Genomic DNA, 25,326 nt, shown 5'->3' on the forward strand with positions numbered 1-25,326 from the left:
GGGATCTCTTGCCACTCATAAACATGTCCCCTTTGCAGTGCAAAACTGAATGTGCCTGGTTGCAGTAGCTCACAAGCTTGTCCGATTATCAGACTTCCCGGGGGGAAGAGCTTCCCAAAGTTCAAACATGAAGTTGAAAACAAAAGTTAAAGGCAGAGTTTTAAACAGGCTTAGTCCATTTCTAAGTGTCAGAATAGGATTATCTCATGCTAAATTCTACTGCAGATCTGTTCAATGATGCTGTTGCTATATCTGCCAGTGATGAGGCTGGCAAGACTCATCCTCATAAAACAGTAAATACAGATTTTCTTGGGAGTGGTGCAGTTGCAGGTGCTGAAAAAGCATTCTGACTCTTATCTTGGCCTGACAACCATTCTACACGTGATCTTATTAAGTGCTAGAAATTTCCAGCTTTCCTACAACAAGGTGAGGACATTTTGGTGTTCAAGAGACACTTTAAAATTCTTGACTCTTTCTCACACCCCCTCATATCTAGATTATCTTCTCTCATCTTAAGGGTTGTGTTTTTTCATTCACGTGAGATTTCCCCTTGGGTTTTTACCTTGCCTAAGGACTCCATGATAATGAATCAATTTAAACTTCTGGCAAGCAGAATGGTACACCTTGGGTAAAGCCAAAAAAAAAAGGTATCATCCATTTAAAAATGAGAAGAAGAAAGCATCCCCGGAATGCAAGATATCACAAGTTAAGGTCTCTAGGCTAGACTTCAGAAGGAGGGAAGGAACTAACACTGACTACATCCCACATCAAAACACAGGACTCGGGAGAGATGAAAAAAATTCACACACTAGTTATACAGGAACCCCACCCTCTTCCCAGAAGCTGTGAATCTTTACATTCCTCTCACATACTTCATCACTACCCTACCCCTCTGGGCCATGAAAAAAAGCATGTGGCAAATCATGTACTAGTTGGAAGGCTTTGGGGAGACGGGTACAGTCCAACTCCCTCTGCACTATGTTTTTTGGGTACATAGCTGTGCAAGGTGGCTTGTAAATGCTACAAAATAAAAAGCAGACTGGAAGATGAAGCTTGCCCAAGTCTAGCAGAATTTGGAGCACTGTCTTCCACCACTCCAAACAGAAGCAGGTGTGTTCTCTGAACTGCACCTAACTGCACAAGGGGGGGGGGGGGGGGGAAGGATGAAGATAGAAAATTGTTAAAGTACGGATTCTCAGAAGCTACTCATAGCTACAAGACAGACCATTTTACCACATGCATGGAAGCTGCTGTCAAAATAATTTCAATTTTCACCTGTCAGTGTTTCAACTGCTGCTGGAGACTTTTCATTGCATGTTGTGGCAGGACAGGAGGAAGGCTCTGTTGATTTGATTAGAAGTTGAGAGTAATATCCCATATCAAAATATAAAGACAAAACCAGTTATTTCCAAAAGACAGTGTTTCAGTTACTCAAATGGCCAAAAACTTAGCAATTCTTCCAATTTTCTTCTTAAAAGAGTCAGAGGGATGTGTGGTGCGTGACTGAACGATTAGCTAATCAAATACAAGTTTAATGCGTTTGGAGAACAGTCTGGTGCCCAAAGTTCACATGCCAGCTGGGCAGGGTCCCAGTCTTCTTCCATCCCTGACCTTGAGAACACTGTCCAAGCAAAAGCTAACTCAGAAAAACAGCATTTAGGAAGTTCTGCCTTCTCAGAGCTTGAATCAGCTGCAGTGCAAGTTCCCTGTGAGTCTTTAGCATTAGGATAATAAGCATTTGGTTTCTACTGCAAGTCAGGTTTATGTCTCAACTGAATGCACTTAATGAAAGACCAGCAAATAAGATGTCCTGCCTTGGACAGGTCTATGACAGCATTTAAGGGTCAGATTTGTGTCAAACCAAACTATAGAGCCCAGGACACTTAAGGACAAGTCAACAACAACTGCTTTGTAAGATCAGAGCCCCCAAAGCTATTGTTCTGTCTCACAAATCCTAACGTACCTGCCAACATTTCGCTGAAATATCTTCATTCCTCCAGAAATAAACAGAACTAGCATACCCTGCCTGTTCAAGCATATCGTAAAAGTGCCTAGAAGGACAAATCTTTTGCTAGAATTAGTGCATCTGAAACAGCAATGCACCTATATCATCCCCACCGAGTTTCACATTCAATTCACAAAGTTCCAAGCCAGCTATAAGGCTGCGATGGTTACTGCAAGGCTGAGAGAAACTAGTCAAATGGGTCAGTTTACCCAGACAACAAACCTATCACGAATCCAGTGACACAGAGAAAACAGACACAGAGCACTTAGTAAACACAGTTCCAGTAACAGTTACTGGTACCAGTGAACATTTCAGTAAAATAGCAAACAGATTTGGGGTGGGATGGAGGAGTAAGCACGGGAGGAAGATTAGGAGGTGGCAGGATCATAGGGTAATTTAAGAGATAAGAAAGAAAAACAGATATGCCTTTATAAACCTCAAGCAACACATGCATTCCCAAGAGATACAGACAATATTCCTACTAAGGACTAATTGATATACAATACCTCAGGGATTAATTTAATTATGTCTATTAGAGATTTACACCAGGGAAGGCAATTATCAGTGCAACAGTTGCTGAATGTTTCAGGTTGCCTGTTTTCCCCAAACTAAAGGCCCCAAATCCTGAACTTTTACTGACTTAAGTCAACTCACTGCTCAGGCAAATTCTTCAATTGTTACTTCTGCTGGAGCACATCTAACTGTATGAGCAGCTCTACTGAAATCAACATTTATGCAGAATAAGATATTAAGTGCTATGAGACATGCAGCATCCAGCCCCATGTAGCTGAGGGCCTTAACATCAGGTCCTAAATCAACATTACTCAAATTTACCTTCCAGCTGGAGGAGAGTAAGGCACACAGCATAGAACTGCAAAGAAACAACACGTACATCTGCATTTCAGTTACACATTTCTATTTCTGTATGAATCAAGGCTACTATAAACCTATGAAAGTGCATTACAGTGACTTCAGCAACACATACCTGAGAATCTGTAAGTCTCAAAAATCAATCATCTGTGTCCTAAGCATGCTGCAACTCAGATGAAACATACAGTTCCATTTCTCCTGCTATGCAAGTAGCCTCTCATTGAAGGCTAATTAAATTGCATCTAAAAAGCATCTTTATGAGATGCTAGAAGATATCCACAAGACAGAAGTCAATATTCTGTTACAGCAAGAAGCTGTTTTTAGCCCAGCTGAAGTGACAGTTGATTTAGGGAAAGGAAAAAGAGAAACTGCGCACATTTTCATAGCAACATCTTCCTAGAAATGGCTACATTGAAACTTTACACTTTCAAGAGAGCCGCCATGCAGCTGCAGATCAATCACATATCATTAACACGAACCCAGAGGGAGAAAGGCCAACACATACACAGTTCTCAGAAGTGAACGATGAGGAGTATTAATGTAACGTTGTTATGATGGAGGCGTATGGAATAGGGCTGAGCAACGAGGGGCTCAACAGCAGGAGCCCTGAATCAGAGTGCCATAAACAAGAGCCATGTGCCGGGGCAGCTGCTCAAAACTCTCCTATTTAAAATCCTTTGTGGAAGGTCTGCAGTAGTATTCGGGGAGGAAAAAGATCTGTACATCTCAGTTTCTCTTTCCATGAGGTTACAGACAAGACAAAAAAAAAAGTCTCTTCCAGTCTTCTGTTTTTATGGTATCTTAACAGTCACCCACTCACAATGAGTTAATAAACTACAGAGACTTAACTGTATCCTTGAACAAGGAACCTCAGAAAGTTACAATAAAACAGGTTTGGATAGGAAAACAAGACTAAATTTAACCTCAGTCCATGAGTTTTTCTGATGTTTGTATACGGCATTCTTATCCCTCTTATTCCTCCACTCCCTCCCACACACAGTCCCTATCCCTTTTTAACTCTGATTCAGCGCCCAATAAATTCTGTTGCGAAACCCCTTGTCCCTTAGCCTTACAGGAACGCCAGTGCTTACTCAAGACTATCTGTACTGAGGGCAGTAGGTCTACTCACATGATTTAAGTTAAACATCTGCAACATATACTTTAAGTTCTTCCCCTATGTCTGTACAGAGTTTGTGGGTCAGCTAGGTAGGTTGTTTCTACTGGAAGATAGATTAAATCTCAGTATCACGGTATCATCTTGGCTGTGAATGCAAGACAGGTTATTGGTAACTAGTATATTCCTTTCTCAGTTAAGTGTTAGTCTCATTAGCCTGTGAAGTACTTTCTATATGAATCCTGGAGTCCAGTGTATGTTCAGGCCTGAAAGTGTACCACAGCCATCACATGGAAAAGTCTGGCCTAAGAAGAGATACGCAGCATATACAGAGAAAGGAAGATACAGACTTCTGTACACTGAATCACATTTTTGATTAAAATTTTCCCAGAATAACACAAGGACAAAAACGTAAAGACAAATTCACTCATCCCCTCCCAAATAAATCTGAAGGCAATCCCTTTAGAATTGATTCATCACAGGTACACAAGGAACCTTTAAGCAATTAAATTCGTAGTGTGAGTAGTGTTATACATTTAATATGTTCTGTTTCCAGCAGTAGTCTTCGGATATAAGTGAAGTCTCAAACAGGATATTTTTTCCTCTTCTTCCCTCCCTCAGCACTGGATACATTTGAAAGTCTGCCATACAATGCAGTAAATCACATTGATTTGAATTGATGTTTAATTGGGACAGAAAACACAAGCAGCCAAAAATCATTGTCTCCATGCGATCAGACTCGCACAGGTACCAAGCACACCTGCTGCTTTTGCTAAGCGTACTCGCAGTACTTTCTGAAAGACAGACCCCAGACTCCTCAGGTTAGCAGACAGAAGTCAGAGCCTCCTTTGAGAGTCCTGTGACCCCAGAAGAATTATTAAAAAAAGCAGTTCAGTCAAGTCACAACCACCTTTATTCCCATCCCCATACTAATTCAGAAACAGCAGAGTGCCTTAACCCTTTTGTGAATCGATGATCAAGGAGGCCTACGTATTTAAAGATGCAAGCCTGAGCAGTAGAGCCTCGGACCAGAAAGTTTGATGACAGAGAAGTCGAGTAGCGCTAAGAGCAAGTTAATTCAGACAATAAAACCATGCATCCACAGCAAGGGAATCCAACAAGTTCCCTCTCTCCCAAAGGGAGCCTACAACCAAGAATAATTTCACCCTCTTTCTCAAGAGAAGCAGCAAGGTTTTCAGCAGGCTCCTAAGCCTCATAGAAGTGCTCAGGAGTCTACAGAAAAGTCATCCAGCTTATTACAAGAATTTTAGCAGATCATAACAAGAGGGCATGATTTTTCCAGGCTTGGAAGCAACTGAGAGAAGATTTTTAAAAAAGAAAGAAAAAAAAAAAAACAAGAAACCCAGACAAAGGAACTCACTTAAGTGTTTTGGTTTAAATGAGGAGAGGGGATACAAGTTCTAAGCAGTCTTTCTTCTACAAATGCTATGGATAAAGAAACATCTGGTCATATAGTCACAAATGCATTCGCTATCCACTTCCGTTCCACAAAAATCCAATCTGATGCGACTACCAGAGTGAAGTCACTGAAAACAACCCTTTCCTCTTAATTTATCTGGCCTCCATCTAGCTTTGCCAATGTTAGTCTGAAGGGAGAAACAGGGCTTATACGCATCAGTGGGGCAGAGCTGCACAAAACAGATTTCCATGGCAACCAGCTACAGCCCCAGTGAGAAAGGCCTGTTAATAGCTGTGAGGCAATGTGCTCTGCAGAAACAGATTTTTCTATCAGACAGCTAGAGATAGCAGCTCATGTACATACGCAAATGTACAAAGAATTTGATTCTTGGCCTTGAACAACAACACCACTGAATTCAGTAGCACTAAGCCAATTTAGACCACATTAGGATCTAGAGCTTGCATTTGGTGTTAGGAAAAAAAAAAAAAGAAAAAGTAACACGGAGGGACACTTTGTCCTTGAAAACAAAGTAAGAGGGTTCCTAAGAATATAGCTTCTTAAGAACCTCCTTCATTAACTGAGCACTTATTCTCAAACTGCAGGAAAACCCAACATTAGTAGGAGAGAGAAAGCAACTGTGGAATGCAGAGATTTGTGAGTACTGCATCATCATCTGCTGCCCATGTCTTACCTTTGACAAGCACATACGTATTCGTAATTCTTAACCTCTTACAAAGAACTCTGCTGCTTCGGAAAGGGAGAGAGCAGGTCTAGTGAGCTGAATAAGTAGCTGGGATCCTGAGCTGTAATTCTCCCAGATTCTTCAGCGAAGGAGTCAATGACCTGGCCTTTGTGATATAGGCTCTTTCTTGTGAAAATACAGTCATCAACACTTTCCAGCGTAACAATATTTCATGCACTCATTAGTATTCTCAAAACTCAACTTTGCTTGCATCAGACTTTTAAGTCTTCTGGCCGTAAACCTGACAAGCTTTGCCTTCATACGTAAGAAAGCAATATACAAATACAGTCAACTGAATGGGACAACTCTCTGCTTATAAAGTTAAGAATACGCACAAGGCTTTGCAGAATCAATCAGAGCCCCAGTAAGGAAGAGCTGAGCAAATTTGCCAACTTTTCCAAACGAAGCAGAAAAATGGTTACTGTCCTTGCTTACAGGGTACGCTCTGCTGGAAAGCCACAAAAATCCATTTATATCAAGCACGAGAAAAATGTGTCATGTACAGTTTATAAGAATATCTGTAACAAACTTCAGAAATAAAGCCAGAACTATCCAAGCAGGCTTAGCTGAGGGGAAAGGAGAAGAGAACAGGGAGAAGAAAAAAAACAAAATAATAATAATTTCAGGGGATTTTTGGCAGAGCAAAGCAGCAACAGCCCAGCTCTACCAGAGCTTTATTTAAAAGAAAGCCCTAGAACTCTTTCTAACGCTGCAGTAGGTGGAAACCCGAACAATTTAGCAGTAAGACCCGAGTCAGCCGCAGCAAAGTGCAATGCTCTATTTTGTATTATGCGATAGAACTGTAAGCTACCAAACACCCAAAACAACACCCAGTTACATACAAGCATCAGGGCTGACTTTGTGCTAGACTCATCCTTACTCAGATCCCTGCTCTTTAGAGCAACAGTGATTACCATATAACTACAATGTTTTAAGTCAGTGGTTTTCCTGCTGCCAAGGTGTCTTGTAAGCTTAAAGCACACGATCCCCAAGGCTGCTTCCTTTGCTTGGAAAGGGAGAGTGGCTCCTTGTATTTTTGTTGTTTATACAGACATGGTAATTAAAAATTGCACTGTAATGCGTTCAGTAAGAGTCTTATTGTTCCTGTGAATTGAGCTGCTCCACTTAAACATGATATCATAACTACAGTTAAACAATAATCTGCATTTATACTTCTTACTTTTCTGCTAGCTACGCGCGAACTGTTTGGGCTTCTTTGCCATGAATATTTCCAGTACATCTCAGAGCAGACACCTTCCTATTAAATCAGAGGCTTATTTCATGTTTATATGGAGCACGCTATCTGATGCCTAAGCAAACACTGCATTGACACCGAATTCAGTTTCCAGAATTACACAGGAGGATAACCTCTAGCAGGTAAAAAAAATCACAAGACTTTTTCCACGCATTTCTCAGTAACATGGCAGCGAGCGCAGTTCCCATTCCACAGGTGTGCTTAGCGCGGAGCTGTTTACACAAAAACAAACTGAAGGGCATTAGCAGGGCTGGCTGACAGTGCGCTAAAACAGCGGCCACTAGAAACCAGTAAGATAGTTTTCTTCAGACGTTCAGAACCTTAATGAAAAGCAGCAAGGAGGAAACGCAGCAGCTCTGAGGACCAAGGCTGCAGGCTAGCCACGACGCAGAACAAAAATCCTACTTAGTATCAGACAACTCAAGGGTTTCGACTGGAAGCCTATTAGCCTTTTGGTATCAGGCAGGCCTGCAAAGCTCAGCTAAACCCTCTCCTCGCTCTTCAAAGCGGCGGCCAGGTCGGGGCTGCCGAGCGCTCACTCGAACGGGCTCAGGGCTTGCCTACCTGCTTGAGGAGGAACTTATCCTCAGCGTTGATCTTGAGAGAGACGGCCAGGTGGATGGCAGAGAGCACCACCCCGCTGATGACCGCGGCCCTCATCCGCACCGGCAGCAGCGTGTAGATGCTGTAGATAAAGAAGACGGTCCACCAGATGCCCTCAGAGGCGCTCCGGGGCCACACCAGCAGAACCCCTACCACTTGCACAGCCAGGATCACCAGGATGACCGAGTAGCACGCCAACCACATGTGGTCCTGGTGGAAGTCGTTGCGGTTGCACACCATGCACAGCACCACCATCAGCAGGATGGCCAGAGAGAGCACCACGACGTAGGACACCTCGTAGCGGCCGTGCACGGCGTGGAATATCAGCATGACCACGCAGACCAGCACCAACACGGCCATCAGCATGGTGAGGCTGCTCTGGTTGAGTCGGAAGAAGTAGCGCTGGTAGAGGCGCTCCAGTTTCTCCGACTGGAACTTCTTGGACCTGAAGATCTGCAGCAGGCTGCTGCAACAGCTGCCCATGGAGAAGGCTGCCTCGGAGTCCCCCTCGTCCCCGTCCTCCTCCTCCTCCAGCTCCTCGATCTTGGCCTTGATGCGTCTCTCCTCCAGCCCCAGTTCGACAGACCGGGGCCGCACCTCCCCCTGCTCCCCCAGCTGCCGGGGGCTGGCATCGTTGAGGGCAACGGAGGAATCTCCGCCGGGCGGGTGGCGGGACCGATGACGCCGGCTTTCGTCACCGTGCTCCTGCCAGGCGGATTTGGACCGAAAGCTCATCATCCTGCAGCCGCTCTCCCCACGGCTCCGGCTCGCCTGGGGCTCGTAGTCTTCCTCGCTCCTCCACCTGCTCGCCATGCGGGAGGCCTTCTTGCCCGAAGACCTGTTTGGAGGCGGCGGGTAGGAGTAGCCATTGGCCCGGGCCTCCGCTTCGCCCCAGGCCGAGCGGTGCTGCTCGGTGCCCGCCCAGGGCGCGGGGCCGCCGAAGCCCGGGGGGCTCACGCTGTTGGACCGGGACATGCCCGGCGGGAAGGGGCGGCGGGCGAGGGGACCAGGCCGCCGGGTGGGCAGGGAGGCAGCGCAAGCGCGCTGAGGGGGGAGAGGAGGGGGCTCCCCTGCCCCGCGACAGGGGACGAGCGGTGGGGAGAAAACGCCGAAAGGGAAGCAAAAACCAAAAATTAAGAAAAAAAAAAATCACACACCCACCAAAAAAAAAAAAAACCCACCCCCCACAAAAACCCGAGAACGCCCCCGAAGTCTCCCGACGCAGCCGGCGGCCGGGGTCGCCCCGCCGGGGCCCTCAGGGCCGCGCGGCGGCGGGCGCCATTCGCGGCCCCCGGCGCTTCGACACCCGCGAGCGAGCGCGGCCCCGCGGGGGCGGGCAGGGCGCAGGGGCCGCGCCGGGCCGGGCCGCGCCGCCGCCTCACAGCAGCTCGCCCTCAGCGGGCTCCGGCAGCGCCGCGCCGAGCCGAGCCGAGCCGCGGCGGCCGCGGGCACGGCGGAGGAGCCGCATCGCACCGCGCCGCCACCCGCCGCTCGGGGCCGGGCACGGGGCGGGCGGCGGCAGCGCCGGTCGGTCAGCGGGGAGGGCGCGGAGGCGCCCGGAGCCCGCGCCCCTCAGGCGGCCCGCGGCGGCGGGAGCATCCCCCGCCGGGGGGGGCGGGGACGGGGAGGGAGGCCCTGGGCGCGGCGGCGTTGGGGCTGCCCGGGCCGGGCCGGGCTGCGGCGGCGCCCCGGCCTCGCCTCGCGGCGGCGGAGGAGCAGCGGCAGCAGCCGCCCCGGCGGGAAGGCAGGGCCGGCGGCAGCAGCCGGGCTGCTCATGCACGCGGCGGCCGCCGCCGCCGCCGCCGCTCGGGCTGCCGCTCCGCAGCGGTGCCGTGGGGCGGCGGGAGCGCTTCTGCCACCGGCACCGCGGAAGGGGGGGAGAAAAAAATTCCCAAAAGGGGGAGGGGAAGAGGGGCGGCTGAGGCTCGGCTTTCCCGCCCCCTCCCTGCCAAACGCCGCCGCCGCTGCTGCTGCTGCTGCTGCTCGGCTGCGGGCGGCGGCCCCGGCCCCGCGCGTGCCTCTGGCAGGGACAACGGCGGCGACAGCAGCCCCGGCCCGCCCCAGCCCCGCGCCTCTTTGTACTCCCCATTCAACCGGGCGCCGGCCGCGCCGGCCCCCGCCCCCGCCCCTCGCCGGCCCCCATTGGCGCCCCGCGCGCCGCCGCCCTCCGCCATTGGGCGCCGCCGCTGGCCGGCCCGCCAATGGGCGCGGCGGAAGGGCGGGCGGGGGCCGGGCCTGGGCCGCGCGACCGTTAACTCCTTCGGCGCTTGGCGCGGCCGGCCGTTGGCGTCCCCTCAGGGCGGTCGCCTCAGCCGGCTCCTCCGGGCACCTGCGCGGCAGGACCCTGAAGCGGGCCACGCTGCTTAGGTTTTCTCCCCGCACCCCCTCGAAATACCCCAGCCTGCCGCCACCGCCCGAGAGAGAGCGGCTGAACTGTGCCAGTCGCAGGCGTAAGGGGAGGTAAGCGGAGTAGCTCCGTGTCCCGCCTCATCTACGAGGCAGCGGGTTCACGTGTGCTGGTTTTTCCCTAGGTAGCGGGGGAAACCACCCTGGTCCCACTCAAAATGGCAGAGACGGAGGCTCGCCGAACACCGAGCGTCAGTAGCTGAAAGCTGATAAACGGAACAAGGTTAAAGCCCCACAGGAACCTCTCCCAACCGCAGGTACCTACTACTAATGCAACAATTAGGGCTGAAATATTTATGAACGTAGGCTGGTGTGGTTCTGTATATTAAAGCCTGTTTTTCAATCAGCGAAACCACAGCCCAGATGTTCATCTGACAGCGTCATGGCACAGCCTTACTCGAGGGTGGTTTGTGTAACCTGGTGAACCAGCCCCAGTTTCGGGGCATGCAAAGGTTACCGAGGCAGTTCCCAGCACGTTTCAAACCCCCTGCTCTACGGTTTCAGATGATCCGCTGGAGCTGCCTTATTCCAGTGTTTATACAGATGTGAGTTAGGCAATTAATGTTGTACAATGTTTTGAAGGTGTCACATGTGCTAAGAATAATATTCTTCATTACTTGATGCTCTGTGTCATGTTTTATGAAAAACAAATTGTCAACTCAGATGTCTGCTTAGCTTGCGTGGCTGAAATTGGTAATTGTCTAGATGTGTGTCCAGACTTGAAATCCCTGCTCACAATTAGCCTTTAGTAGTAGTATTGCTGAAGCTGTGATTATCTAGGGATGTAGATAAGGCAAGGTTTGTAGAGAGGTAACATAAGTGGACACAGTTGGAAAAAACAGGTAACCTTCCAAACATAAGCCCTTCACATGTCCTTTACACTTGCTGCTAACTCCACAGATTACTGCAGTCTACGCCTTTCTGTTTTTCAGTAAAGGTTTATAGAATCATATGCTGGATTTTCAGCAGCTGCCTCCATACAGCTAGGGTCTTTTACTTACCATGAATATATAGTTAAAGATTTTCACTAAAAAGTGCATCCAGCTCTTCCAGTGCTGCTTGCTTACATGGCATTTTCCTGCCAGATGCTAAACGTTACGGCTGGTCAAGGTTGCCCTCACAGCTCCCTTTCCCTGATATATATAAAATTACTTCCATCTTTTAGGTGACGTTTATCTTTTTGCTTGGATTATTGTACAACTGGTTACTATCCAAACACTAAGTAGAATAAAAACTGTACCAGAGAATTGTGGGGTTTTTTGTTTGTTTGTTTTTTCCTTTAATCTCCTTCAGTTATGCAGTCTAGCTGAAAGTGCCTGACTAAGGGTAGAGACAGTGAAACAATTCTAAATACGTGCTGGAAATCAGTACGGTAAGTTACAGCACCTTTTCCAGGAAGTTTATTATACAGATAACAGGAACTGATTGTTTCAGTTCTGGAGTGTCATTCAGGTTTCTCTTCATTATGTCATCTTATTTGCCATTATGAACAGTTTTGCTCATTTTTAATGTTGCAATAATTTATGCTAAAGCTGAATATATCAAAGTTGTTTTTAAAAAATTCCTTAGCTTTCAACCCTCATGCTTTGTCAGAGGAAAAAAAAATTCTTCTACCGTGACTTTGAACTTAAAAAACAGGTATGTAAAAAAAGGAGGTGGTAAGTTAAAGGTAAAGAAGTTGTTACTGGAGATTCTCAAAGAGATCTCCAACTTGTGGAAACAATAAGAACGCTGTATTAGAGGCAAAGAGAAGGGCCAAATAATCGGGCATTTCAAGTGCTGAGGACATATAAGTAAGTACTGTCACAAAAAACAAGACGTGAGATTCCATACAGACATGAAGATCTTAAAACTAATGCCTAGTTTTAGGTGAACATATTAATGAGAATTGTATCTTGGAAATGTAGGAGAAGAAAGATAAATAGGATACTGTAGCATCACAGCACAAATTACAGTGACGGTTTACCTACTGGTAAACCTCAAAAAAGACCAGTACAAAACTCAGTAAATGTTTCATTCTGAAATACTTGCTTTCTTTAACAAAACCTTGGACTTGCTTAATATAACTGGGATACCTGCCTGCTCATAGGTATCTTGTCTAGTCTTCATTTAAAATGAACAGAACTATGAACACGAGCAGAAAAGCAATGGAAGACAGTCATCGGAGGCTGTTGAAATTCTGTGACCTTCAAAATGAGATAAAAAGCATTCAAGATTATTTACTTAAAATTTCTCACCTCATTTATTTTGGATTACAGGAAAGGAGGCAAGAAAGCAAATGTAGAATTAAAAAAAAAAATTCTTTAGATTATGGCAAATAAAGTTTCCATAGAAAGGAAACAGTTTTAATTTCAAGTTCCTGAATCAATATCCTACTGCCCAATTGCCAAGTAAGAAATCCAACAAAGGCTACAAGAGACAAAGTTAGATACTCAGAAGTAAAGGCCATAACAAAGTCAACTATGGTTTGTGAAAATTTGCATATTAAAAAGTAAAAGCAATACATTACAAGTATTCTTTGAATTTTCTAATCTCTAAAATGACAATACTTGCCCTATTATTGGAGATGAACAAACACAAATATCACATGACAATGTACTGCCAAAATAGAGGAACATACTGCACCTTATCTAGAAAGGCTAACGTCCTACCACCTTCCACCCTAGCCCAGCCTTATCGTAGTCACTCAATCATTCAAGCTGTTCTGGTTTTGGGGAAAAGGTTCCATTAGGTTTCTTCAATAATAATTTAATCAGTTTCTGGATTAAAATAAAAACCTGCAATAATTCCTTTTGTTTGGGCTCCCCTTCCTTCAGACAAGTGTTTCTCCTTATATTTTAAGCAAGGAAGTTAAAGAATATATTTAAATAGAAGTAGGCATATGGACGATTTAGAGAATCAGGACAGAAGGACAGAATTACTAGAGTCATATCAAGCGCACAAGATCCTCCAGGGCAGCTGTCACAGAGTCACAGCAAACAGTCACAGAGCCAAGTGAAACACAGATCTCAAGTTCTTAAACACACAACAGTTCACACAAACTCCAATTTCAGATGTTGTCTCACAAATCAGTATTAAAACATTTTTACTTGTGTTATTAACAGTAGGTACAAACATTAAGAACATTATTGCAAATATTAATATTCTGCTTCTGTGTTATTTACCTAAAATAGGGAAGAACGTCTAACAAGAGGCCTCAGAACAGGTGCCACACGTTTCGCTTTTCATAGCCTTTAACGCCATAAGGTTCACACAAGTATTAAATACAGAACTCCAAAATAACTATGCTCCCTAAACTAGTGAAGCCATCATAAAACAGACTCTTGGTCCTTTCACTGATTGTCTTTGCGTAGTCCAAGACAGCCCTTTGAAGCCTAGAGCTAAAAAGAGAATCCAACTTGGAGGCACGAAATACTAAAACTGAACAAGCTGCTGTTACATATTCTCAGGCTTTTTTTTCTCGATCTTGATGATGCGCAAGGAATGGATCCAAAGGTGAGTAGGAAATTGTGAAAACATAGAAACATAGCCTTAAAAAAATAAAAACAGCCTGGCTCATAACTGACTTTTATGGTTGCAGGGCTACACAGAAACCTGGAAAGACAGCTTGCTTTTTGAATCAGACTTCATCATAGCAGTGTCCGCAGCATCTCTCTGCAAATCTAGAACTAAAAATATTTGCATTTCTGTGCTGTTTAGGTCACCCTAGAGCTGGATGCACATGTACAATACAGAAAGACTACATCATGAAACACATCATAATGCAAATAATTCAAGTGGGTTATTTGCAGGGATTTAATGTATCAAGACATCAAGAAAAAAGCAGCTGAGGATTCCAGTTCTTTACAAAGACTGCATATGCAACAGTTTGTTAACTGTAACCCATATATATCTACTTAATATTCAGCCTCGCTTTAGTCCTGCTAGCTCAGCTATGGATAGCGTCAAAGCAACGGTAGAGTGGATTTCAGTCACCTAGAGTGGACTTCTGTAGCTTGTGTGAAGTTCAGAATACAACAATTATGCTTTTGGCATACTAGCTAGACACCTTTAAGTTAGTTCATCAAGTACTTCTACACAAGCTGGAATGAGACTCAGTCTTAAATTCCGCTTACAAAATTACTGTACTGATCTGCAGCACAAGCAGAAATGCACCAATATTTAAGGTCACAAATGCCTAACATGAAAGCGTGTGATAGGCCTTGTCATTACAGCACTAAGCACACCAGCAACTCATCAACTTCCAGTACTGGAAAGCCTAGCTTCAACACACCTGAAAACAGGGTGCACAGTCAGCTGGTTTTGCCCATTAAACTTACCAGTTGCCTCAAGTCACAGCTTTGTGCACCAAAAGGAACAACCTGATACTTTCATGCAACTCTACAAGGAACCACTTCTTTATTTTAAACAGGAGTGGAAAAATAAAGTGCATAGAAAACTGTTATTCTGCGCATGCAGAATAAGGAAATCTAGTTTCAATTGTTTTCATCTAACTATCTGTGTATGCTCCCCCTCCATATTTACTGTGAGATGAGATTAGCGCATGCTGTGGATGCTCTGGAGCTAAGCACAGGCTAAACTGGCAGTCAGACTTCTATCCTTTCACATCCAGCTGGTGTTATAAAATAAATATAAAAATATACAAAGGCAGAACATTTTTTATTAAAAAGTCATTCTGAATTACACAACTGCAGTGGTCATAAACCAATATATTATACATTTATTCTTAAAAATTCATATAACAGACTCCAAGAATGGCTTGTTATGCAAACGAGTATCAATTTTAAAGTCAGACTGGAGACTATCTAAATAATATAATTTCACCATCTGTGATACGTAGCGGCTTTACATCTTTCCAAAATAATTTTTTTCTTCAGCATCCAGCAAGCTAAGGCCTTATCTGCAGCCTTGCAGCAGCACATTGGCCCTTAAATGCTCATGTATGCCACATAGTTGGATGCAACTGTACACCTGGAACAGATTTCCACATATCCTTTGATTGCTTTTTGAAGAGTAATTCAAATACCTCCAGGTTGCAGAGTCTACTTCTGGTAAGCATTGACAATATCAAGTGCCCGTCCTCGCTAAGTAAACTGAACCAGCAATGTCTTATTTTCTATCTCACGGCCCTTTTTCTTGCTGAGGCAAGAACGTTTTTTTGCTGCTTCCATCAGTGAAGAGTTGCAGTGCTTTTGTTTCTTCAATTAATTTTATTTGTGACGACTCTTGCTGTCTGGTGAGGCAATCCTAGCAATAATTAAGTAGCAGCACACCATAATCGTAAAATGAGAACTGCATGAGAAACCAAGAATGCTGTCCTCTCCACTGAACTTGATGTTTCGCTATATGCATGCCAGTATCCCGTCTTGTATATTGTATTATGCAGTGTTTGTTCTATTAGAACTAGTCAGCATAAAGTGCCTTCACATGCTACGAAGAACAGTAAGAAAGTAAATAGCTTCTACAAATGCATTTGTAGAGGATGAAACTGGTTCCAGTTCCTTCTTTTATTCAGCTGAATGTTCATTTGAAGTGTGAACATTTCTCCAGCTCAGCTCCATTGCTGCAGAAAGGCAATATACTAAAGTTAATTGCAGTGCTGTAGGTAGTAAGAGGAAGAAAACCCTCTTAGAACAGTTTACGTTGTACTGAAAGGCTGAATGAGGAAACGTTTAATACTCAGTCCAGTAACTTTCATAAGAGTACTACACGAGACCTGAGGACTAAAACAGAGCACCTAAGCCATTGCATCCAGTTTCCCCATAGTCACAAACATAAAATGAACACTTAGTGCAGAATGAAAGGGCCTCAAGATTGTCAGAACACCAAATAAAACCTTTCAGCAAATACATTTAATGCTGTTATTCTGCTGTTTTTCCACTATGAGCTACTAGAGGAAGAAAGGAGAAGAGTTTGAGAGTTTTGGTGACTCCCGAATGTTTTCCTGAAACACCAGTGTTAGCTGTGTATCCTCCAGTCTCTCTCCCCTTCTTCCATCTCATCTTTGTACTAAAAGCATAATTTATCAGAGCAGCCCAGCACACAGTATACTTGTCTTTGTCCATTAAGTGAAGAGCTATATTTTACCTGAAGAAACCTTTAACTAAAAACCAAAGTCATTTTATAACGCATTTTATAGGCTGATTAGAAAGCCCTCTACTTCATATATCTTCCCCACAGTTAAATTGTTTGTAGGCATGCTAGATGTGGAAGAAACAACGGGCTGACCTACAAACAGACATTAACCTAAAACTAATTTTAAGGGAGATAAAAAGTAGCATTTCAGGCTAATTCTGTGTACTTTAGATTATTACTCACTCTTTTTAGAGTAAGACTAACCCTATTGTAATGCCTAGGAGGCTCAGTTTAGATTACACAGCAATCACAATTCTTCAAGTTTAAGCGTTCAAACTGGAAAACGTCAGTGTTAAAAGTTTTTAAATGCAGGCTTGTTGTAAATGACATTTCTGTATGGTGGCTACAACGCTTTAAGCAGCGCTTAAATGACAGCTACAGATGGTTGCAGAAGACTGTGCCGAGACCGTCTGAAGCAGTGAAGTTGTAAGACAGGAGAAAATGCAGTTCAGTGTTCATACACAATTCAACTAAGAAAGCCTCCGCAAACACTTCCAGTAATGAATTTCCCAATAATAGCATCCTTATGTAGTACCAGTTAACGTAAAATTTCTACATACAACCTGGACAGAATTCATTCATTTCATCTACAGAGAGCCAGTTTATTGTGACACCTGATGCTTGCCAAGGCACAATCTCTAACTAGACAGTTTTTCTAAACATTCTGGATTACACTTTTGTAGTGGTGGTTTGAAATATAATATATATCTACTTAAAAAACTAGAAGAAAAATAAGATGTGATATTGACAGCAACATTTATTTCCCTCCTACTAGCATGTTATCAGTGTCATCACATCAAAGAGAAAAGCCCACCTCTCACAATACTGATGCCACATTAAGTTGTGAACACATCAAAAGGGCTTCAGCGACTTTAAGATCTTTCACATCTTTAAAGGGAGTTATTAATCTGGTAATTAGTGATCAGCAAGATTAGAAGAGTTTTAAGTTTCCCATCCAAATTTTTAATTGCGACTGCTTCTAGCTAGCCTTCAGAAATGATTACAGAAACTTTATGAATTCTCTCTCACCACAATACTAAAAACATTCTGACAATTGCGGAAGTGCATTTGTTTCGGCGGTGGGTAAGCAGAACGCAAAAGCCCCTGGATATCGAATGGAATGTTCAGGTAGTTGGGCAGCTTGAATCGTCATTGATCCCAACTCTCTAGAAATGCTCTGTCCATAACAAATAAAGCTGAGTCGCACACAAATTCACACCTTTTATTTTATAGTCACTATAACAGCAGAGATCCTTCCAAGACTTATGCCAAGAACTGCCAACGCTTTATTTAAGATGAGCCTGAAATACTGTTGTGAAATTAATTTGCCTATGAACTCAGAATCCTTATGCTTCTCAGACTTTCTCCTTTTACCCTAGGTAACTAAAGTTGTTTCCACATATGCTGTTTTTCAAATGCAAAGAGGAAACAGAAATAACAAATAATAGTTATTCTAAGGCACAAATGGAGCTCAGCACCACTCCTCACAGCACAGCATTTAAAAAAGAAGTTTTAATTACACAGCAGTGCTAAGTCACAGCTATCATGCGTAGGACACGTGCTGATGCTGGGCACGACAATATTATTTCATCCCTTCTGCAGTCAAACAAAAAATCACTGTAGTTGTGCAATCTTATGACAAGCATATGCCTAGAATAACAGCACTCACTCTGCAACTGCTACTCAGTTCCTATTAGGCAACTCTAACTTATTATTTATGAGAATTAATGGAACCTAGACACAGTATTTAAATCTCTCAGGAAGTGTTAAAAATGCTAAGAGCGTTGCTGTGGTAGCAGACACATTATATTTAGTAAATAAACTCTGAAGTATTCTGTTGGTTTAGTTAAGCATTCTACTGTATTTGTAATTCCCAAAATTGCTTTTTGTAGAAAACCATCCCCACCTAGAGTACAGACAACAACAGAGGAGCAAAGAGCTAACATTCTATTCAGGATCCTTCAGGAAGTTATAGAGTAAGTTTGAATTTTAATATAATCAGTTAACATGTTAGGAACACTTCTTTCAAATGTGAAATAACAGAACATTAGTAAAAGAATTTAAGTCAACCTTGTCTTTCGTTGGAGCTCAAAAAGTAATCCATGCCAAAAAATCTTGTAAACTGCAAGGTATTATATACAGATAAAGAAAAACGCAGCCCTGATTTCACATTTGCAGACTATCTGCTTTTGTTCCTTAAACAGTAGCAATACAACATGTTTTGTTCAGAATTATTTTATTTGGATTACAGCAATCAGTATCACTGGTCAGTAGTCCAAATCCAGGCAGAGAGCACAGAATCAATTTTACAAGGCAGCAACACAGACTAGTATTTTAGCATACAAACCATTTCACTGCATTATCAAGTAGAAACGTCTTCCAAACATGCATAAAAAGTCTATGCTTAATCTTTCAGAGCTCCAAGTAATACCAGATTCCTAAATATACAAAAAATACATTTAACTTATAATAATCTTAGTGAATCAGACTTATAAAATTACAATTTTATTCCTCACGACATAGAAAAAAATACAAAAATGACCGTATATAGTTTTCACCCAAATTTCACTGACAAATATACATCAAAGCATATGATTTGATGTATATTCATGAAAAGTTGTCTCTGAAAGATAGGCTTTAAAACGACACTGCAGATTGGTGCACGCAAATGCCAACCTTTCTACTGATAAGTAAGAAAACTTTGATAGAAACATCACATTGTGAAAAATTACAATTTACCTGCACTGTAGTCTGCATCTTACTGTAATTTACAATATGAACATTTCTACAACTCCAGTTGTAAACTACACACTGGGAAGAACGACGGTCTTTTTGAGGGTAATGACTAACTCAGACAAAGCTGGCATGATAGAACATGGTAGTATTGTTGACTGAACTAGAGCACACAACACACAGACTACCAAAGCAGAAAAGATGTCTGCTGCAGCAGTTCGGTGATGCTGATAGAGAGAAAAACGTGCAAACCAAGTTAGTAGCTTGTAAAAAAAAACCCTCAAAAACTAAACCTTTAGACTTGTGAAAGAGTCCTGATCAAAGCTTCCATTATAAAGTTCACATACACCACATCACAATTTCACTGTTAACATTTTATGGGGGGGGGGGGGGGGGGAACACACACACATGTGTGACCGAGTCAGTATTAGGGAAAAACCCAAACAGTATTAGGGCATCATACTAAGTTCTTAATCAAGATCACCTTCCAGTGATTTGTATGGAAGCTTAACTTGAAAAAGCACTGCAGTCATAAATGCTAGAATCCTTTTATCTATTAATTGCATGCTTCATATTTCAGAATATAGATTTAAAAAAAAGAAAACAGTTTTATGTTTGATGAGATTTCTTACTATCAAAACAATTTATTTTCCTCTCTTTCTTTCAGAGGGAAATAAGCACCATATTCTTTTAAAAGGCTGTAGTTTATTTGCATTTGTGCAGTAAATTAATATTTTCAATTGAAGTAACTATTCCAAAATAAAGCTTAACTCAGTAAAGAGGCTGGCTGTACAAGCCTTCTCCCTATTGGCGGCTCTCTGCTTCTTAGGCCCAATGCCACCTAATACAGATTTGTACTACATCTTTCCCATCAATGTATCTACAAGTTTGTTTCATATAGGAATACTATACAGCCATTTTTTCCCCCTCCAACCTGGAACAAACTTGAATCCAAATCTTATATTCAGGCACAGAAATCAAATCAAGAAAAATTTTGGGAGCAGAGTACCCACAACATGCAGTAACCTGAGCACATCAGAAAATCAGATCTTTTAAATGATATCCTTCAGAAACACTGACAACTGAGTGCAAGTACAAGCAAAAGGAGATGTGTTGTTCAAAGGTGACGTATACATCTTTGAACAGTGAATTCCATATAATGCAACATTTCTCAGATCACCGGAACACAGCAGTACAGAGCCCAATAGAGAAATGAACTGTTGTGTCTCAATGCAAAACCACTTTTAGGTTGCACGTCGCTATAGTTGTTGGCTGTAATCAGAAATGCTGTCTACAGAAGGTTGTTTAAAATAGAAGTAAAAATCATTATCGACTCTTTCTCCCTCCCTACTTACAATAGTCCCATTTGTGTTGAACAGGAAAGGTGTTAGGCATACTACTGAGTGCTAGGAAGATTCAGTCAAACTTTTTGATGGAGCCAACAAAGGAAATTACCAAAAAAATGCAAAGTTTTTTTTTTTTTTTTTTAAATAGAGCTCTGACAAATATAAAACAAAAGTAATTGTAAATCCAGCTCGCCTTAACTGCTGGAACGGACAGGCCATGCACTTAGTACTCACTGCCCTACGTGGAGAGCGCTGCAACGTGTCATGCAAAAGCATGCTGGGACACAGATGTGGGCCAAGGCCGGGGCGGTACTGGAAAGCACGGCACAAGACCAGTATCACAGATACCATGGTAGTAGCCACACCTCATTTGCATACTGAATCATGATGTTACAAGAGGGGAGCCAGAGAAGCCCTGGTCTTGGTGTCAAGTGGCTCTGATGGGTAAAGACAGGAGTATTTGACTACCAGTACCTGACAGAGCAAAGACCATACTCTACATTTCCTTTTGCCTCTGCTTGCATGTCTGCTCATTTCCCTGCTCCCTCTGTTGCTCCATCCTCCTTCAGCACACAGTTGGCTTGCAATCAGGCCACTGCTCACACAGCATTAGAACGTTCTGGCCTGCCACATGGTTTTCTCAGTCCTTTCATCATCTGCTTTACCTTCCTCAGGGAAGGTTTGGCCCAAGAACCCAGAGGAAGCTCCTAGTTAAGTCTGCCTCTCTGTGCTCTCTGCTCTTTCAAGAGAGCAGATGAGTGAAGGCTTGTCCAACCTGCAAAAGCAGCGTATAAAACACGAGATACCTGCTTTCAAAGAAGGAACTTAGGACTTAGTTTTTTTGCACTATTTCAGAAGCAGTGTGTCTGGAACTGCCTGTTTGGATGTGCCAGAGTGATACATATTAGTCACTTGAGAAGAGACAGGTTGAAGTACAAGGCCCTCAAAGGACTCTACAGTAGATCAAATAGTCCTCAACACAGAAAGATGAGTACCCACTGAGCTAGTCAATAATTACTGGAGATGATAATGTAAAGTCAAAAAGGGAGAACACCTGTTTCTGGCTGACTTGCCTCCTTATATTGTTCAGATTCATCATCGATTTCATGAGAAATACTACTATAAGTGTTCTTTCATGTTTTAAAAAATATCCAAGGCTGCAGTACTTAAGAGGAGTTTTAGTGTTTCAACACATCAGCATTTTAGCCTCTGGATGAACGTTAGCGTTGGAGTAATCAGCTTAAACCAGATCTTCAGAAAACATTCTCTGGTCAGATACCCTAGTGTTTAAATTCCTGAAGAACTTCTTATTTTCCATAATTGCCTTCCTGTTCCCATTGCCTTTTAAATTCACAACCTACCTTTCTAAATTCAAACAGTCTGCCTGGGTTACATTCTCCACTGGAGTCTCTGACAAAAGTCGTACAGCGTTCCAGAGCATATTGTTTGCTTCCACAGCAATACGTACGGTTTCTGGCATGCAGTCAAGCACTTAAAAATTTTTTATATATATATATATATATATGCATATATATATATTATATATATGTATCAGTAATATAATCCCAATTCAAGCATTTAGTGGGTACAACTTTATCACTCATACTGTAACCCTCAGGCATTTAGTAATAACTGAAAACCATTCAGCATATCATTTAAGGAAAAGTAAAAGGCTAACTGCCAAAGCCATTTAAATTGTAGAAGTTTTCTGAAGCACTGCAAGCTGAAAACTATTTCAATGTTTTACACCATGGAATTTCAGTGAAATCAGGTTTATTGGTTATTCTTGCTCAATTATTGGTCTTTTACCTCTGACTTAGCTTATCTTGGTATATTCTCTATAAACGTGCTGAGTATTGAAAATCTGCAGCATTTTGATGTTTGAAAAGTTCTCAAAAAGAGCTGGAATTACTCCGACTTCTTGTGTTCTTCAGTGTGCGAAAGTACCTTTCTCCTCTGATGTAGCATGTGAAAATACAGCTGAGGAAAGACTGAAGAGAAAACAGACGTAAGTAAATAAAGTACGCAGTCAGGTTTGTGTGTCAATGTGAGATGCACAGTCACATACTCAAGGTCACCAGTTCTCTCTGAAAATAAAACATGCTTACCCACTTTCCACTCATATCGTCTACTGCCTTTTAGTCCTTTAAGGGAATAATACAGTCTTCAGACTTCACCATTTATTTTTTGCCGGAGCAATCAATTTTGAATTAAAGGCCAAATAACCTTCTTTTATAATCAACTCTGCACGTACAAACAGGATGACAAAGTTTCCTGAACTGCATACACACAATAGAAAGAACATACTTTGCAAGGAGGAAAAGGAGCACCATAAGGAATGAAACTCTTTCCAAAAAGAACTTCCAGACTTGTTTCACTCCTTACAGGTTTAGTGTCCCTTTCTCAGGATCTAAAAAACTGTACCTGACCTGGTGCCCCTCTCACCTGCCTCCATCCTCCACACAAAGCTTTCTTCCTCCTTTTCTAAGGCTGCATTATATACAGTATGTTTGCAGAAAAAAACAAAATGGAAGATGGGAACCAAACATACATGAACAGCAAAAGCTAAAACTGCCATTAGACTTAAGCCTTCATCTTTGTGAACCATATGTAAACTAAACAAGGTCAGCATCAGCCTAGATTACATCAGTTATATACACCAAGCGTTCGTTATAAATGGAGACCAACAAAAGACTATTTAGTTTGTGTACTAAAATATTTACTATTTGTCGAGATTTCTTCTGGCTTTCTTTACCCTGTATTTCATTTCCTAATCGTTTCCCCCTATCCTGACTTTCAATTGATTTCACTCCTCCAGTGTTAAGTAGTGAATACAGTTGGTCAGAAACATAGTAGTATACAGAGCCACATGGCATCTCCATTATAAGTCTACGTAAATTCAGGTGCTCATTCATAACAGGGATCCTTTACATGCAGAGAATTTAATGACATCTTTTTTGGCAAGATTCTAATTCTGACAGACTAGTATTAGAGATTTATGTAAAGTAAATGATAAAATGCAACTATCAGGAATGTTAATCTCAATTTTCAACAACAGTTTTCAAAGTTGCTCTCTTTGCAATGTTAGCATTCCCAAAACTTTCAAGATCTTCAGTGGGTTCAGAAAGCAAACCCCCTGCACAGGAAGCCTTTATCAAAGAACTGCTGACTTGTGATATAATCAGACAAGTGCAATGAATGTTCATCTTCTGGCATCTCCAGAACACCACAGGCTATTCCTTCATGTGAAAAGGCACCTAAGACCACTTAAGCCAAAGTAGTAATATCACGCACATAATTTTGGTTCTCATAGTTAAGATACCAATTCACAATAATGATTACAAAAAGAGACTGCATTCAAGTTACGCATCTGACAAATGGATACCACAAAATATCTTATCTGACAGACTACAGAGAAGTGGTCTGTCAGATAAGATATTTTAGTGGCGAAAGAGGGATAAAATTGTTACTTGGGCTTAATTTTTTTCCCTCCCACACGGCCTGTCAACTGTGGCCAAGTTACTCCAAAGTAGTAATACTCATGTTTATTTTGACTGAAACAAAAGATATTATTCTGCCTCCTTGGAGTTAGTAATATCGACATTTTTGGAAGAGGGGACAAGGAGACATAAGTGTATAAAAAGTGTTTTGAGAACAGCTGAAGAAATTTATAAATCTTGAGGTCAGAATTACAAAGTAATTCACTAAAAGTAAGTGCTTATTACAGAACACCACAATGCTGAAATTTAAATCTTAGTATATGATTTATCATTCTGCACAAACAGCAGCGTTCAGATAAAGACAGCTACAGAGACAACTAACAACGTCAACATCATCACTACATTATTCTCTTAGACTTGTGTTTGCATAACTAAATTTGCTACAGGCTTTAAGTAGGACTCGGAGACTCCAGTATTCCCTATTGCCGATTTCAAAACAGCAAAGCCAGATCCCATTCCATCTATGGAAACAGCAACCTGAGACTATCTCAATGGAAAAATAACCAAATTCTGATAGATTTTGAACTCTGTTCTCCTAAAATTCTGTAAATTTAAAAATTAAGGCAAAAGCATTTTTAAAACAAAAAATTAAGAAGTCAGCATTTGCCAAGAGGTAGTACAGTTATTTTATATTCCAGCTATAAGAGAAAAACACACAATATTACTGTATTGCACACATTGGTAGAAAGCAATCCCTGCTGTTTGAGCTGTTTTCTATAGGTAATTTTCAAAATTAATTACACAAAAGTACTTAGCTATGTATATTTTAATCTCACAGCTTTTCCTCATACTGCTTTTATTTTATATATATAAAAAAACCCTAACAAGCTCATACTTACTTGGAATGTAAGAGATCATAATCAGGATCAGGAAGGTATAGTAGTCAAAAGAAAAATTGTACTTGTTAGGTAAACTAATGGAATACAAGCCAGACTGTCTGACGAAGGGTAATGCAGCATATATTGTCAGTAATTCGCCTGAGACTCCCATTGGATACAATACTATAAACAAAGTGTACCTAGAACAAAATATTTAAGAAAAGGATTAAAAGTCATGACAAACTCCTACAAATTATTTGTTAAGTGCTATCAGGAGTATTCAAATTTTGAAGTTGTCTACTCAATTTAGTATTTGTTTTATTTTCCTTAACCCTTATTTGATTAGAGCATGGCAAGATGTGGACATTACTGCAAGGTA

General features: G+C 42.3%; 2 protein-coding genes and 1 long non-coding RNA gene across 5 annotated transcripts in view; 1 reads left to right on the forward strand and 2 right to left on the reverse strand.

The window, feature by feature from the left end:
• Positions 1 to 9,194, reverse strand: part of ADCY5 (adenylate cyclase 5) — a 230,513-nt gene extending 221,319 nt beyond the window's left edge. The window contains exon 1 of one of the 2 annotated variants that reach the window (XM_009685731.2): positions 7,971 to 9,194. In XM_009685731.2, coding sequence (XP_009684026.2) covers positions 7,971 to 8,984 — 1,014 coding nt within the window. In that variant the 5' untranslated portion in view covers positions 8,985 to 9,194. Of the gene's footprint in view, positions 1 to 6,100; positions 6,154 to 7,970 lie in introns of those variants that run through there. The other variant, XM_068949063.1, reaches the window with a different exon arrangement.
• A 1,064-nt stretch (positions 9,195 to 10,258) lies between these two features.
• LOC138067666 (uncharacterized) lies at positions 10,259 to 11,660 on the forward strand. The gene is made up of 3 exons (XR_011141964.1): positions 10,259 to 10,469; positions 10,541 to 10,672; positions 10,763 to 11,660. It is a non-coding gene; the product is annotated as an uncharacterized lncRNA (long non-coding RNA).
• A 3,396-nt stretch (positions 11,661 to 15,056) lies between these two features.
• Positions 15,057 to 25,326, reverse strand: part of HACD2 (3-hydroxyacyl-CoA dehydratase 2) — a 28,407-nt gene continuing 18,137 nt past the window's right edge. The window contains exons 6-8 of one of the 2 annotated variants that reach the window (XR_011141963.1): positions 24,969 to 25,147; positions 22,439 to 22,620; positions 15,057 to 15,978 (exon numbers count right to left, since the gene is read on the reverse strand). Coding sequence is in view for 1 of the 2 variants with exons in the window: in XM_068949077.1 (XP_068805178.1) it covers positions 22,538 to 22,620; positions 24,969 to 25,147 (262 nt within the window). In the remaining variant the exon portion in view is untranslated. Of the gene's footprint in view, positions 15,979 to 21,788; positions 22,621 to 24,968; positions 25,148 to 25,326 lie in introns of those variants that run through there. The other variant, XM_068949077.1, reaches the window with a different exon arrangement.

Source organism: Struthio camelus, chromosome 6 (genome assembly GCF_040807025.1).
Source record: "Struthio camelus isolate bStrCam1 chromosome 6, bStrCam1.hap1, whole genome shotgun sequence".
NCBI classification, from domain to species: domain Eukaryota; kingdom Metazoa; phylum Chordata; class Aves; order Struthioniformes; family Struthionidae; genus Struthio; species Struthio camelus.